This window comes from Heteronotia binoei, chromosome 16 (assembly GCF_032191835.1).
Source record: "Heteronotia binoei isolate CCM8104 ecotype False Entrance Well chromosome 16, APGP_CSIRO_Hbin_v1, whole genome shotgun sequence".
Classification (NCBI taxonomy): Eukaryota; Metazoa; Chordata; class Lepidosauria; order Squamata; family Gekkonidae; genus Heteronotia; species Heteronotia binoei.
In genome coordinates, this window is record NC_083238.1 from 51,475,232 (window position 1) to 51,491,020 (window position 15,789).

The 15,789-nt window shown below is 48.3% G+C and overlaps 1 protein-coding gene across 1 annotated transcript in view; it reads right to left on the minus strand.

The window, feature by feature from the left end:
* Window positions 1-1,614: 1,614 nt before the first annotated feature.
* Window positions 1,615-15,789, minus strand: part of MAP2 (microtubule associated protein 2) — a 215,228-nt gene continuing 201,053 nt past the window's right edge. The window contains exons 11-13 of the mRNA XM_060257049.1: window positions 14,417-14,570; window positions 13,407-13,750; window positions 1,615-1,965 (exon numbers count right to left, since the gene is read on the minus strand). Of these exons, the coding sequence (XP_060113032.1) occupies window positions 1,615-1,965; window positions 13,407-13,750; window positions 14,417-14,570 (849 nt within the window). The remainder of the gene's footprint in view (window positions 1,966-13,406; window positions 13,751-14,416; window positions 14,571-15,789) is intronic.

The window sequence follows — 15,789 nt, forward strand, 5'->3', positions numbered from 1 at the left end:
GTCGTGTTTCCTTCAAGACAGACCCTTATTTTCAAGCGACGGACTACACCGACTTTGTTATGGCTGAGACAGTTACAGGAAATATTAACATTCAGACCCGCCATGAGGCTCTTGTATTAGTCAGTTTAGAACGAGATCTCTTGTGGAGTGGCCAGACTGGTCTAGGATAGATAGGGATGATGGTTGCCTCCGTTCCCGCACAGACCAGACTCTCACAATAGCCTGATTTCCCTGGGGCTTTCATGGCGAGACACTATCAGCGCTAATCGTCCCTCTTTGCTTTATCACTTCCCCTTGGGTCGACTGCCACCTGGTGAGGAAGATCTCGCAAGCTCACGACATCCTCACCTCCCTTGTCACCGGAAAAGTAGACGGCAGCTTAGCCAAGCTTGTGTAACTCTGTATCGACATCCTGCATATCTCCTTGTAACTTCGGGATGTTTCTGAAGCCCAGGTTATGTTTGGATCGACGGCAGGGTCGGGATCCGACTCCTGAGGGACGGAGCCTGGGGGCTGCTGCGCCCTTCCAGTACCCCTTTCTCGGCAGGCTGTAGACAAAGCTTTGGAGGGGAGGGGAGGAGGGAGGTCTATCTCATCCTAGATGGGGGTGGCCAGACTGTGGCTTTCACACATATCGTGCGGCTTTTGAAGCCAACCCAATGCTCCACTGGCCGGCAGAGAAGGCATTTATCTCATTAAATCTATCCCCCAAGCCAAGTCAGATGACAGTTTGGAGAATGCATTTAAAGTTAAAGTTCTTTCTCCCTCCCTATCTATTTTCCTTCCTTCCTTCCTTCCTTCCTTCCTTCCTTCCTTCCTTCCTTCCTTCCTTCCTTCCTTCCTTCCTTCCTTCCTTCCTTCCTTCCTTCCTTCCTCCTGGCACTCAAACAGCTGATGATCAAGTCCTGTGGCTCTCAAACATGATTCGATGTGGCTCTCCCCCCCTCTCCTCTCCTCCCCTCTCTACAAGGCAGAAGCCCGACTCATCCTCCCTGGCTACTCTGATGCCTGCTTTTTAAAGGATCTCCTGTGGGAGGGGCAACCCTGTACTCCTTTAAAGCCCCATGAGAAAAGGTGTCCTGTTGGAGGTGACGAACAGAGGATGTTGGGTTCCTGGCCCAGGCTTTCTCTTCCCGCAACTCTCCTTCCACTGCTATCTTCTCCTCTGGCCTATGATGGCCCGAGAGGGGAGGAGGTACTGCTGGCCTCATCCATAGGATTGTCCATGGGTATGGCCCTGCAGCAGAGGCCTGTCTCCTCTCTGTGATGCCACCAGGGGTGGGATTCTCGCAGGAGCTCCTTTGCATATTAGGCCACACCCTCCGGAGGTAGCCAATCCTCCGAGAGCTTACAAAAAAGAGCCTTGTAAGCTCTCGATGGATTGGCTACATCAGGAGGGTGTGCTCTAATATGCAAAGGAGCTCCTGCGAGAATCCCACCCCTGGATGCCACCCTGCTCTTTCTCACTTGCTATTGGTCGTGGCTTCTACTGGGGGCTTGCTGCAGTTTCTCCAGCTTGTGCCACCCCCCAGGACCCCTCCTCTGGGATTATTTGGGGGACGGGGCTCTCACCCCAAAATAGGCGGTCGTTTGCTTCCTCAGTGCTCTATAGACTCAAGTGCGGTGATTGCGAAGACAGATCTGTGCCTTCCCTTCTGACTGAGACCAGGGGAATTTGCTGTGGTCTGCGAGGAAGGAGGCCGGTGACCACCACTCAACACACAAAGCTGACACATCACTAGACCAAGGTGGCACGTGGGACATGAGCAAGAAGGGAAAGAGTGCTTGGTAAGGAGACAAAGTGGTGCAGAGGGGTAGAGGGTCACCACCAGTGCCCGTTGGGGTACCTGGCCAGGCACCGCCTCTACTTACGTTTCCTCCCCCCGCCGAATGTTTGATGTTATCCTTGGAACCACATCTGGGTTGAATATCGCTAAAATCAATCTTCTTGTTTAAAATCCTAACCTAAAAGGAATCGGAAGTCAAAGTGCAAGAAAAAGCGTTCCTCCTTAGGTCGTCGCTACAGAAGGGTCCTCCCGTTTGTGGCTGGCAGTTTGGTTTCGAAGAAGTGCTCTGGGGGACACAAGGACCTTGCAAAACTGCCTCCGGACTTAAGAGTAACTCAGGCTGATTTTCCACTCGCCTTATGTTGCTCTCAAGCTCCTCTTCTCTGCGGGGCTTCCATCCGATTTCCCACTATCTGCCCCGAGGCTGCAACTAGCTTCGGCTTTTTCACGCAGCAAACAGAAACTGGTTTTTAGAGGTTTCTGTTTTACCACGCAGAAAAGGGCAAAGCTAGTTGTAGCCCTGGGGCAGACAGTGTGAAATCGGATGGAAGCCCCGCTGAGAAGAGGAGTTTGAGAGTGGCGTAAGGCAAGTGGGAAATTGGTCACAGTGTTTCTTTCTGATTCCTTGCCACTTACCAGCTTGGGAATTGGCGAGTGTCATTTCACCCACATCTGTGCTTATTATCGTCCCACAGGCTCCCGTTATCATGACCCACAGCGGAAATGAAGGAAGGCCTGTGACATCCAAGCTACCGCAATGGGATGAGGGAGGTTGGTTTTGTTGACTGGGTGGTGCCGAAGGGAGGGAGGCTGGGAGGGAAAGAGCAACTTCTCCCAATCCCCTCAATGGGAGGGAAGCACAACAATCACTCGGCCAATCATTTGGCCCCTCTGTCTAGTATCTTGGTCTTGTGCCATTTCATACAGCAGGATTTGTTGGGTGATGAAATCTGTAGACCACCTACCCAGGGATGGAATTCTAGCAGGAGCTCCTTTGCATATTAGGCCACACCCTCCCGATGTAGCCAATCCTCCAAGAGCTTACAAGGCTCTTTTTTGTAAGCTCCAGGAGGACTGGCTATATCAGTGGGGCATGGCCGAATATGCAAAGGAGCTCCTGCTAGATTTCCACCCCTGCACCTAACACAGTTTAACGTCCTGGTGCTTTTTTTTTAGCTATTCACAGGTGACTATGGCATTAAATGTATTGTTTCCATTATGACAGTTCACTGTTCTCACACAGTATTTGCAATCTGTGATACAAACCGCCCATGTGACCTTCCCTAGATGACAAAACGAGCAGCTTCACATGCACCCCGCTCTTTTTTTAACATCTAGCCAGACGGAGCATTCTGAAGAGCCCTTAAGCTTGTGCACTGTTTGAGTCTGGGAGGTGGTGGGGCCGTTTCATAGAACAAGAAGTGCCGGAGCTCGTTAGCACAACACGTTTGCGTAAATCATTCTGCACATGCCACACACCCCTGGCATCACCGGAAGGTGGACTAAATGATATCAGCTCAGCATCTACCTCTTAAAATGCTTCTTGAATGGTAATTGTCATAATAAAACATTGCTCCCATCATGCTTTTTAGGTTACTTTCTCCAACGTGGCCACAGTGGCACGGTGAAGATTTCCATCTCTCTTCTTTATATGTTTTGGTTATTTCCCCAATTTTTGTGGGGGGAAGCATCTGAAAGTTAGTGAAATCTTAAGAGTTCAGCAAAATCCTCACAGGGGGTTGAACAGTGGAGCCCAGAAGCAAGTAAGGGGTGGGGGAGAGAAGGAAAAAGCACAATAAAATTTAGAGGTTCCAGATAGGGTTGCCAAGTCCAATTCAAGAAATATCTGGGGACTTTGGGGGTGGGGCCAGGAGACTTTGGGGGTGGAGCCAGGAGACATGGGGCGGAGCCAGGAGCATGGGTGTGACAAGCAGAATTGAACTCCAAGGGAGTCCTGGCCATCACATTTAAAGGGACAGCACACCTTTTAAAATGCCTTCCTTCCATAGAAAATAATGAAGGATAGGGGCACCTTCTTTTGGGGCTCGTAGAATTAGACCCCCTGGTCCAATACTTTTGAAACTTGGGGGGCATTTTGGGAAGAGGCACTAGATGCTATACTGAAAATTTGGCACCTCAAAAAACAGCCCCCCCAGAGCCCCCGATACCCGCGGATCAATTCCCCATCATTCCTTATGGGAATTGTTCATGGAGGTGCATAATGGCTGTGGGGGTGGGGCTTCCCCCGCCGGCCAGCTGGCTGGGGGAGGGGGGAAGCCTGTAAAACCGGGGGATCCCCCGCTGGGACCTGGGGATTGGGAAGCCTAGTTCCAGAGCTCCTCTCCTGTGAGTTCCCACCCAAACTGAGGCCTGGGTAGGGTTCTTCTTTGGAGGTTTTTAAATGAACTGATTTAGATCTTTATCTAAAAAAAAATAAAGCAGCAGTCATTTTCGACTCTGGGATGACGTTGCTTTCACAACATTTTCATGGCAGACTTTTTATGGGGTGGTTTGCCATTGCCTTCCCCAGTCATCTACACTTTCCCCCCAGCAAGCTGGGTGCTCATTTTACTGACCTCGGAAGGATGGAAGGCTGAGTCAACCTGGAGCTGGCTACCTGAACCCAGCTTCCGCTGGGATCGAACTCAGGTCATGAGCAGAGGGCTCCGACTGCAGTACTGCAGCTTTACCACTCTGTGCCACGGGGCTCTTTTAGATCTTTATATGAACCTTTAAATATATCCTTAAAAGTTTGTAATGCTGATTATGTGAACTTTAATGGAGAGAGGTCACTAACAAACTGAGAAAAAATACAAGCACACAGTTATAGTGTCCAGATAACAAAATAAGAATAAGACAAGCTACAATTGCAATTACAATAATTAACAACAAGGAGTCCCGACATGCAGGGGGTTGGCTTGAAGCATCCGGCTTCGATCATTCTTCACGCATTGGGTGCTCTGTTTGTAATCACGCAAAAAGATTCCACTTCAAACCACTAACACTGTGGTTTGAAACGAACACTGATATTTCCCCAGCGTTTCGTGACTGCAGATAATATTAATATATTCACAAAGGCACAAAAAGTGTCTCCAAACGATATTCAAAGAAAGGCACTTTGCTCACAACGGCTCCAGGCCATGCTTCAAGTCGACCCCGTGCACGGCGGGACTCTTTGTCAGTTATTGTAATTGCAATTGTACCTTGTCTTCTTATTATTTCATTATTTGGTCACTATAACCGTGTGGTTGTATTTTTTTTCTCTCTGATTCTGTGAACTTCGGCAGATCACGGGAAGGAGAGCAGGAAAGGCGGTGTGGAGAAACGCCATTTTAGTCTATGTTATCTGGGAGTTGGTAGGAAGAGGCCATCAAACTGGAGTCAACCTTCGGCCTAGTCTCTTCCTCCCCCCACCTCCACCCCCGGGTACAGTCTGGAAGTAGCACTTCTGAGGAGGCAGGAAGTCTTTCAGGTTGGTCTCCCAGAAGGCCGCAGGAGGGAAAACCAGTTCCTGGGAAGGAACTGAGTTTTATATTATAGATTTTGGGCGGGAAAGTGGAGGGTTTGATTTGGAGTCTTGGAGACTGGTGAGTTCTGAAGGTATGGTCATCCAGTGAGGGCAAGTTGTGCAATAGGGGAAGAAGGAACGTTTTTCCCTAGTTTGATATATTTCTTCTGTTCACTATTTTAAAATGCCTATATATAGTTGTAAATTTTAAATAAATGTTTTGTCTTTTAAAAAGGAAGTCCCTCTGTACCACATAGTTTCCCCAACCTCCTTAGAGCATGCTACTGCAAGAGGGGAGTCCACAGAAGGGGGAAGGCATACAGTTGGCAAGGGTGCCAATCTTCCAGGAGCCTCCCAAAGAAGGACTTTGGTCTCTGTGATAACCAGGTGCTGGGTTGGAAGAGGACCTTGAGGCCAGGCCTCAGAACTGGCAAGGGGGATTGGGAGGCCTGTTCCTCTCAGTCAGGAACCCCTAAATGGAGCAGGTGGTGGCAGCGTGCCCTAGTGGCGGGAAGAAGATTAGCTCCCTTCAGGAGTTGGCAACTCAACAGGGAGTCGACAGGAACGATCTGAAGGTAGAATCAGGCTGGTTCCATCACAGGCTGCATCAGTGCTTAATCCTTGTGGCCTTTTCTTACATGCCCAGGGAAATGCTGATCTTCCCTTTGGGTTCAGGTAGCAATTTTTCTTTGCCATCTTCTGGGCATGGTCACTGAGTGTGTGTGTGTGTGTGGGGGGGTGTAATTTGAGAATTTCCTGCATTGTGCAGGGGATTGGACTAGGTGACTGGTGATCCCTTCCAACTCTATAATTCTATGAGTTATTTCAGTTGGTCTTCATAAAAGGCGCTAGATGAATTTTGTTTTTGGAGTTTTGCTTTGGAGCCAGCTGGAAGCCTAGGGTTGCCAGTTCCAGGTTGCCAGCTGAGTTAGTGTGAGCTAGCTCACAGTTTTTTAGCCTCTGGCTCACACATTTTTGTCTTCGCTCAGGAAAATATGGCCCCAGAGCAAACCAAGTGATGCAGTCGCTCACAACTTTAATGCCAGCAGCTCGCAAAGTGGAATTTTTGCTCCCAGGACTCCACAGCTTAGAGGGAGCATTGGTTCTGAGGGCAGACTGATGGGCAGAGAAAAGTGGCACGGGGGTTCAAGAAAGCAGTTTGAGGGCTGAGGGCCATCAAAGAAGAAAATGTAGGGGCAGTTGAGGGGGGGTGGAGCCGTAAGAGCCAAGTGCACTAGCAGGGATGGATTTTTTAAATTTTGGAGTTCACTTTAAGTCATTAGATTTTTTAATCTTTTTTTTAAAAAACAATCTTGACATGAAAGCATGGAACACAAGATGTCAAATCTGCTTCCGGCTTCCAGAGAGGAGAAGATGAATGGGAACAGCACCAAGTCCTGGCAGAAGTTCCTGTCCGCCTGTCCCTAGCAGTGAGGAATCAGTGACACCTCTGAGCCGCGACTGGGAGGAAGAACTGGCTCTGCAAACCCTGATTCGGGGGTCATGGCAAGTCCAAAGTGCCGCGAGGTCCCTGTAACAATCTAATTGAGAGACAGTCCCCTGGGGAGGTGATACCAGAGACGCATCAAACTGACAGCGTGACAAAAGGGAGCGTTCTCTACCAACGTCTCTTACGGATTAGCTTCAACCAAACCAAAGACCAGGGGTGGCCCAAACTATAGCTTGGGAGCAGCACGTGGCTCTTTCACACATGTCATGTGGCTCTCAAAGGTCTTACCACCCCGTCAGCTGGCTTGGAGAAGGCATTTCTCTCCAAGCTGGTGGCTTGGAGGATGCATTTAAAGTTGCTTTCTTTTCACCTCTCTCTCCATCTATTGCCTGCCTGCCTCCCTCTCTTCCTTCCTTGCGGCTCTCAAGCATCTGATGTTCATGTCTTGTGGATCTCAAACATCTGACGTTTATTCTGTGTGGCTCTTACATTAACCAACTTTGGCCACCCCTGCCAAAGACTGTGCGTGGCCTGCACGGTTCAGGCTCCAGCCTCCTGCACGTTTGGGTACGTGCTCTTCCTTTCAGGATCCAGGGATATGGCCAGCTTCAAGTCAAGCTCTGGGCTCTTATTCCTGCTCAGCTCATATAGCTGATGTGACCTTAGCCTATATATCCTGGCGTCACGGCCTAAAGTCAGAGCTCAGGTACTGGATCTGTCCAGGGTCCTGAAACTGGAGGCTGCCTCATGTTCCTATCCCCCTGTGCTATCGGCCTACATATTCCCAAGCATTTCATTCCTTCCACCTACATTAAGTTGTTTCTTTTGAGGACTGAACACTCAAACCAGCTTATCTGAAAACTTCCAGGCATGATTATACATGGAACAGGTAACTGCTCTGGTGTGAGGATACTCATATAAGCAAACTTTCCCATGGATCAATGATTTCTGAGGCACACAAGCTATCAGTAGCTGTCTGGCTATTCCTGTTTGAAATAGCAAACTTCTAAAACAGGGGTGTCAAACATGCAGTTTGGGGGCCGAATCAGGCCCCTGGAGGACTCCTATCAGGCCCCTGAGCAACTGGCTGCCATCTGCTTCCTTCTCCCTAGATCTTGCTTCCTTCTGCATCACAGCTTGCTTTGCCAGGCTTGCTCAATCGCACAGGAGATACAGAGCAAAACCTCTATTTTCTCCATTGGCTGAGCCTTCTCCCTTGGGGAGGAACAGCTTGCTTTACCAGGCTCTCTGAATTGCACAGCAGAGCTACTGAGCCAAGCCTCCCTTCCTTCTATTGGCTGAGGTTCCCCCCCAGTCCCCTAGGGAAGGAAGGAAAGAGCCAGAGCTTCCTTTGCCCACCTCCCTGGTTCCCATGGGAGAAATACACAGAAAGCACCTTTAAGACCAATGAGTGCTAATGTTTCAAGCGTGTTTTAAGTTTTTAAAGATATATATATATTTGTGTTTGTGTTCTTTATAAAATTTATATCTCTGCTACCTAATCTTAACTAGGTACACACATTGCCTGGCCTGACCTGGCTTGGCCCAACAAGGTCTCATTTATGTCAGATCCGGCCCTCATCACAAATGAGGCCAACATCCCTGTTCAAAAATTTTACTTCCTCTCTTGCCATTTCTTTCCATTGGCTCTTTTTGCTAACTTTTAAACAGGGGTGGCATCTTACGCAACGGGAGTTATGAATTCCACGTATGCCATCTCTCAAAAGGTTTATGAAAATTCATAAGCTCTTCAGGGGCTGTTTTCCTCTGCATATGTGCACGTAACTTCCAACAATAACGCATTCCTTAGGGGACCAATTCTGCCATCCTGGTTGCCTTCAAGCCCCCGTTGAAGCATACAGGACGTGACACAGACAACCGGACTAGACAGCCGGGGTATGACCCAGTCGACTTCTACTTCGGGAAGTGGAGCATCAGTGTGTGTGGGGAGGGGGGGAGGGAGGGAAGAGAAACATCAGGACAGTCCCTTGGCCGGAGCACTGTTAGCTGTCAGACTGATCCCTGACCTTGCAAAGCCCTCTGGAAAGGTTTAGGTACTAGCACTTGATTTAGTTGTCAGAGGCTGGGGATTAAAGAAGTCTGATTTAAGCTGGCAGAGCGCAGCGGCCAAGAAGTGGAGTGGGAAATTCCCAGTCCAAAGCTCGTGGAATCATAGAGTTGGGACCTCCCCAGGGTCATTGAGTCCAACTCCCTGCACAATGCAGGAAATGTGCAAATACCTCCCCCTAAATCCACAGGATCAGCATTGCTGTCAGATGGCCCTCTAGCCTCCGTTTAAAAAACTCCAAGGAAGGAGAGCCCACCACCTCCCGAGGAAGCCTGCTCCACTGAGGATGAGGATGAAGAAGAAGATATTGGATTTATATCCCGCCCTCCACTCCGAAGAGGCTCAGAGCAGCTCACAATCTCCTTTACCTCCTTTCCCACAACAGACATCCTGTGAGGTGGGTGGGGCTGAGAGGACTCTCACAGCAGCTGCCCTTTCTGCCAGAGCTATGGCTGACCCAAGGCCATGCTAGCAGGTGCAAGTGGAGGAGTAGGGAATCAAACCCGGTCTCCCAGATAAGAGTCCGCACACTTAACCACTACACCAAACTGGCTCTCCGCTTTAATGGTCAGGAAGTTCTTCCTCATGTTGAGCCGGAATGTCTTCTGATTTAATTTCAACCCATTGGTTCTGGTCCTATCCTCTGGGGCCACAGAAAACAATTCCACACCATCCTCTAGATGACAGCCCTTCAAGAACTTGAAGATAGTTATACAATCTCTCAGCTGCCTCCTTTTGAGGCTAAACATACCCAGCCCCCTCAATCTTCCTTCATAGGACTTGGTCTCCAGAGCCCTCACTGTCTTTGTCAGCTCAGTAACAAACCCACATCTGGGACATGAGCCCCATTTGCAACCTGGCTTCCCTTACGGGGTTAAGGATAATTGAGATGACTCAAGTGAAGTACTGAGAAAGAGTTGATATATGTTATATTTCAAGGGCCATCTCCACCCACGTGTCCCTGTGTGCCAACTACAATAGTTAGACAGCTGCTCTGTTGGCTTCCCATCACTTTGGGTGGCTCGTTTTGCATCGGCCAAAGCGAAGACCTTTTCCATCGTGGCTGTGTGGAATAGGGTCCCTGAAGAGGCGAGAGGGGCCCCCTCCTCAGAGATCTTCAGAAGGTGTCACAATGCCTGCCTCTTTGCCTGGGCTTCTGAGGGGGTTTGAATGGCAGCCATCTTTTAAGGTTGGGGTGGGGGGGGGGAGTTTTGGTGTTTGTCATTTTTGGTTTTAAATGGAGAATGTTTTCCACTATTATCGTAAGCCGCCTTGAGCCACAAGGAAAGATGGGGTATAAGCGTTTAAATGAATGGATATAAACACAATTGCTATTTCAGATTGGAGGCCCGCTTCCAGCTCACTCTCTCTAAATGGAAACAATTCCATTGGCCTAAAGCAGCGTTTCTCAAACCCAATGGAATTTGGGTTCAGGCAGCAAATTTTCTCCAGGCCAGATTGGCTAGGGATCCTGGAGGTTTTTTTTTTCATCTTCAGGGCATGGAGCAAAGGTCACTGTGGTGGTGGTGGGAGAATGTAAGCTTTCGGATGCATGCATACTTCTTCAGACAAGGGCTTAGGGAATGGTGGCCTGAAATAGATGTCATTGGTGGGTTAAGAGTGTGAACTGATACAAAATATGCAGCTGCGCCTACTATTTCTGGACTAGATGACTCTGGAGGTCCCTTCCAACTTTATGATTCTATGAATTTGGATGCTTGTGAAGGTACTCCGTGGGCCCTGGAAGTCCTTTGTAAGAACAGAAGACAGGAGGGATGGTGGCTCAGTGGTAAAGCATCTGTTTGGTAAGCAGAAGGTCCCAGGTTCAATCCCTGGGATCTCCAACTAAAAAGGGTCCAGGCTTGAGACCCTGGAGAGCCGCTGCCAGTCTGAGTAGACAATAATGGTGGCTCAGCGATAGAGCATCTGCTCGGTAAGCAGAAGGTTCCAGGTTCAATCCCCGGCATCTCCAACTAAGAAGGGTCCAGGCAAGTAGGCGTGAAAAACCTCAGCTTGAGACCCTGGAGAACTGCTGCCAGTCTGAGTAGACAATACTGACTTTAGGGAGGCATGGTGGCTCAGTGGTAGAGCATCTGCTCGGTAAGCAGAAGGTTCCAGGTTCAATCCCCAGCATCTCCAACTAAAAAGGGTCCAGGCAAATAGGCATGAAAAACTTCAGCTTGAGACCCTGGAGAGCCACTGCCAGTCTGAGTAGACAATACTGATTTTGATGGACCCAGGTTCTGATTCAGTAGAAGGCAGCTTCATATGTTCAAGGCAGTAATTTCTTACACTGTCCAGCTAATATGGAAACAGAGTTCTCTCAGTCTATTTTCTAGGAATCTGGGGGAAGGGGAGAAGGCGATGCAAAGGGGTTTCCCCTCTTCCAAAGGGTGGGAGCCATGCCCGCAGGTACCTACATTCAAGTGTACTTCAGAGCACTAGCCAGAAAATGTGCTGATTGGTTGCTGGGATCTGACATGTCAGACCTAGCACCTCTCATTGGCGAAGAGACACCGAGGTGGTAGGATCCTAAAAGGGCATCATAATTCCTTTCACTAGGAACCCAAACTGCTTCTCATTCAAGGAAGTTTTATTCAGAATGTAAGCTTTTGGATGCATGCATACTTCTTCAGACGAGGGGTTAGGGTACGGCGGGCTGAAATACATGTTGTTGGGTTAAGAGTGTGAACTGATACAAAGGAGCCAATGCAAAATAGTGCAATAAAGTGGAAGACCGTTTGGTCTAGATAGCAATGAAAGGTAATAAAAGTTGCCTGTTAATTGCTGTTGCTGAAAGTCTACGTAACACAAAAGGACGTGTATTTCCTAGTTCTTGTCCACCTAATTTACTTTTTAACATCATTCTGTACATTATAAACATCATTCTAGTTTGCCGTTAGAAAAAAAGAATACATAAAATGAAAACGGGTTAAGGTATATGTAATTACGTATCACATATACCAAACTGGATAGACCAAAAGGTCTTTCAATTTATTACACTATTTCGCCATTTAATTCTAACTTTGTATCATATGACACTCTTAACCCACCAACGACATGTCTTTCAGTTCACTGTACCCCATCCCCTCATCTGAAGAAGTGCGCACGCATACGAAAGCTGACATTCTGAATAAAACTTGGTTGGTCTTAAAGGTGCCACTTGACACCTACTATGTTCTACTGCTTCAGACCAACACGGCTACCCGCTTGGATGCTTCTCATTCAATTTTCCAATACAGGCCATTTCAGTACCGTGAGGGAGTCACGCCCTTCCAATCGACCGACAAAATGGCCAACTAAACACCCTCTCCATTTCTATCTGAAAACCTTTTTCAGCCCCTTTCGCACAGCTGCTCAGATGGTCCCAATGGATAAGGACGTTTCTTGCTGTGGAGTAGATCACACAAGAAAATGAGGTGGCAGATCTCTGAGCCCTAACCCTGTGCGTTGTTGGTGGATTCCAGATCTAAATGATCCTTTACACAAACAAATACTCTGTGCAAACAAAAAACTAGTAGAGGAGGGAGAAAGCTTCTTCCCCTCCTCTTCTTTATTTGCTGTGATGTTCTGTTATTTAGCATAGAGGTGGTCAAAACCCAGGTGCCATCAGGAGGTGGCCCTGCTGGTGGACCTCCTGATAGCACTTGGGTTGTGGCGACTGTGTGACACAGTGTGTTGGACTGCATGGGCCACTGGCCTGATCCAACATGGCTTCTCTTATGTTCTTATGTCTGGGGTAGTGATGCTCTGTATTCATGGTTCATGGGGGGGGGGCAACAGTGGGAGAGCTTCTGGAGTTCTGGCCCTGCAGGTGAACCTCCTGATGGCACCTGAGGTTTGGCCACTGTGTGACACAGATGGTTGGACTGGATGGGCCATTGGCCTGATCCAACGTGGCTTCCCTTATGATCTTATGTCTGGGGTGCTCCACAAGGGGATCCCTCTGCCTGTGGTCTGGAGTGCTGCAGTCCATTCTCCCACTTCAGGTCTCTGTCACCTCATGTGTGAACCAGGTCTGAGAGTGAACGAAGAAGTGGGGCATTAGACAGCTACCAGTCTATATCACACCCCATTTCCTAGACAAGGCACAATGGCATGCCATTTGTTCCTGGGTGGGTTCATCTTAGAATCTCCTAAAGTGAAATTATTTATGCACCTAAGATTGGCAGGTCCTGACTCTGTAAATGTTGTGCAATATTAAAAACTCTGGAAGGGCAACTATCATCATCATCATGGGTTGCTTTGTAGAAAAATAGGTGGTGGAGCTCATCCAGGGATTGTTATGCAGCTGCACCTACTATTCAATGGACAAGGTGGGGAGGAGGAGGGGGAACCCTCAGAAAGGTTCAGGAGCTTCTCTCCTGTGAGCTCCCGGTGAATCTGAGGCCTGCTCCTAAATCTTTAAGTGTTGTGCAGTAGAGAAAGCTCTGGAAGGGCCACTGTGAAAGAAGATGCTACCTCTGGTGAAATCCTCTTCCCTAGATCACTCTTAAAGGCATAGAAGCCCTCTAAGTGGCTTGCATTTGAGACAGCGCATCCAAGTGCTGATGCTACTCCAGATCGAACGTATCTAAGAACGAAAATTCTTACCTGTCCTCCTTTAGGTTGATATCTGATGTTGTCCGTCGACCCAATTTTGGATCTGATGTTCTTGAGATCAGGCAGAGGCTGGTTGATGAGCCGCAGTTGCTTGGGGGTGGCTGGAGATTTGGGAGGTGTGCGTATGATAGCCACTTTCTTCTCGGTAGGCACCAGAATAGCAGATTTGGGCGTCCCTGGGGTGTGAGGGGTTCGGGAGTAGCTAGGGGTCCCAGGAGTGCCCGGAGTACGAGAGGAGTAGCTAGGTGGAGTCCCAGGAGTGATGGCGGTGGATCCTGGAGTCGTCGGGGTTGACGTGCCGCTTTTCCCTGTTCGGCTGCGAATAGGCTCTGATCCTGTATTGAAAACAGAGTCATGTTCATAATGTTGACATTTAAACTGTAACACACTGGCATTGAAGAGTGTTTAAGTACGCATTATAGAAGGTAGGAGGAGCCCCGTGGTGCAGAGTGGTAAAGCTGCAGTACTGCTGTCCTAAGCTCTGCTCACGAAGAAGAAGATATTGGATTTATATCCCACCCTCCACTCCGAAGAGTCTCAGAGCGGCTCACAATCTCCTTTACCTTCCTCCCCCACAACAGACACCCTGTGAGGTGGGTGGGGCTGAGAGGGCTCTCCCAGCAGCTGCCCTTTCAAGGACAACCTCTGCCAGAGCTATGGCTGACCTGAGGCCATGCCAGCAGCTGCAAGTGGAGGAGTAGGGAATCAAACCCGGTTCTCCCAGATAAGAGTCCACGCACTTAACCACTACACCAAACTGGCTCTCCATGACCTGAGTTTGATTCCGTCAGAAGCTGGGTTCAGGTAGCTGGCACAAGGTTGACTCAGCCTTCCATCCTTCCGAGGTAGGTAAAATGAGAACCCAGCTTGTAGATGATTGGGGAAGGCAACGGCAAACCACCCCGTAGATCCAAACAGAGTTTTATATCAAGACCAACCCAAAGCTGAAGAAAATGTGGAAGAGCAATGTTATGGGAAAGAATAGGTGCCAAGAAACATACTTGTGGTCCTTCGTGCTGTCGAGGAGACTGTGCTGTTCAGGGTGAAAGAATTCTCATCTCGTTCTCTATCTCCCGAGACGCCTCTCCGGGTAGGTAGAATTGAAGAAGGCCTCGGTAGAGAGGAACGCTTTTCTGGACTCTTGGTTATTCCATCCTAGCAGGAACAAAAGGCAGCGTTTTGCTTAAATACAAGACGCAGTAAAATGAAGAGTCCAAGATCGTATGTAGCTTGATCCCAATCTCTCCGTTTCCCCCCAGCAGCAGCTTCAAAACTATCCCACGTGTAAATGCTACAACAACCTTTATATGAAAAGTGCAAAATTATTAGTACTCAAAATAACAAAAATACAAAAAGTCCATACATCTCCAATAGCAACCATTTCCCACAAACAACTGCACTAATGTGAGTTTGCATTAAGTAGACAGCTGAAAAAAATAATGAACATTCACTCGCTCCCCAATGGATTACCATATATTTATTACTTTCCATTTATATCCCGCCCTCTCCGCAAGCGGACTCAGGGCGGCTTACAACATCAAGATATATGGTATCTGTTTCGGATCAAGAATCCTTTTTCCAGGGATGATTAAGAATTCTAGCTGTACAAAGCTAGAACAAAGCTGAAGAGCCAGTCTGGTGTAGTGGTTAAGTGTGTGGACTCTTATCTGGGAGAACCGGGTTTGATTCCCCACTCCTCCACTTGCGCCTGCTGGAACGGCCTTGGCTTAGCCACAGCTCTCGCAGGAGTTGTCCTCAAAAAGGCAGCTGCTGTGAGAGCCCTCTCAGCCCCACCCACTTCACAGGGTGTCTGTTGTGGGGGGAGAAGACAAAGGAGATTGTAAGCCACTCTGAGTCTCTGATTCAGGGAGAACGGCGGAGTATAAATCTGCAACTCTCCTTCTTCTTCAAAGGACTCTGTTGAATAACTGTCCTTTGCCTCTTAATTAACACGTCTGAAGATGCAAGTACTGCTGCCCAGAATAATGTATAGGAAGTGGCGTTTCTGATCGTTCTGGATGTATAGTGACAAAAAATTGAGTGAAAAGGATTAACCACAACTGTATTCAATTGAGACAAAAGGACTCGCCTTTTAAATGCCTGTATGGAGTAGAAATCTTCACATGTTGATTAAGAGACCAAGGACAATTATTCAACAGAGTCCTTTGGACAGCTAGAATTGTTAATCATCCCTGGAAGAAGGATTCTTGATCCAAAGTGGATATTATATTAAGCCGCCCTTCCCCTAGTGGGCTCAGGGCGGCTTCCAACACAGTAAAACAATCAGACCAATTGAAAACAATTAAAACAGTTAAACCCGATTGAAATTAAAACAAGCCATAGCTCACATTAGGCAAGACGGCATAGATGGTAT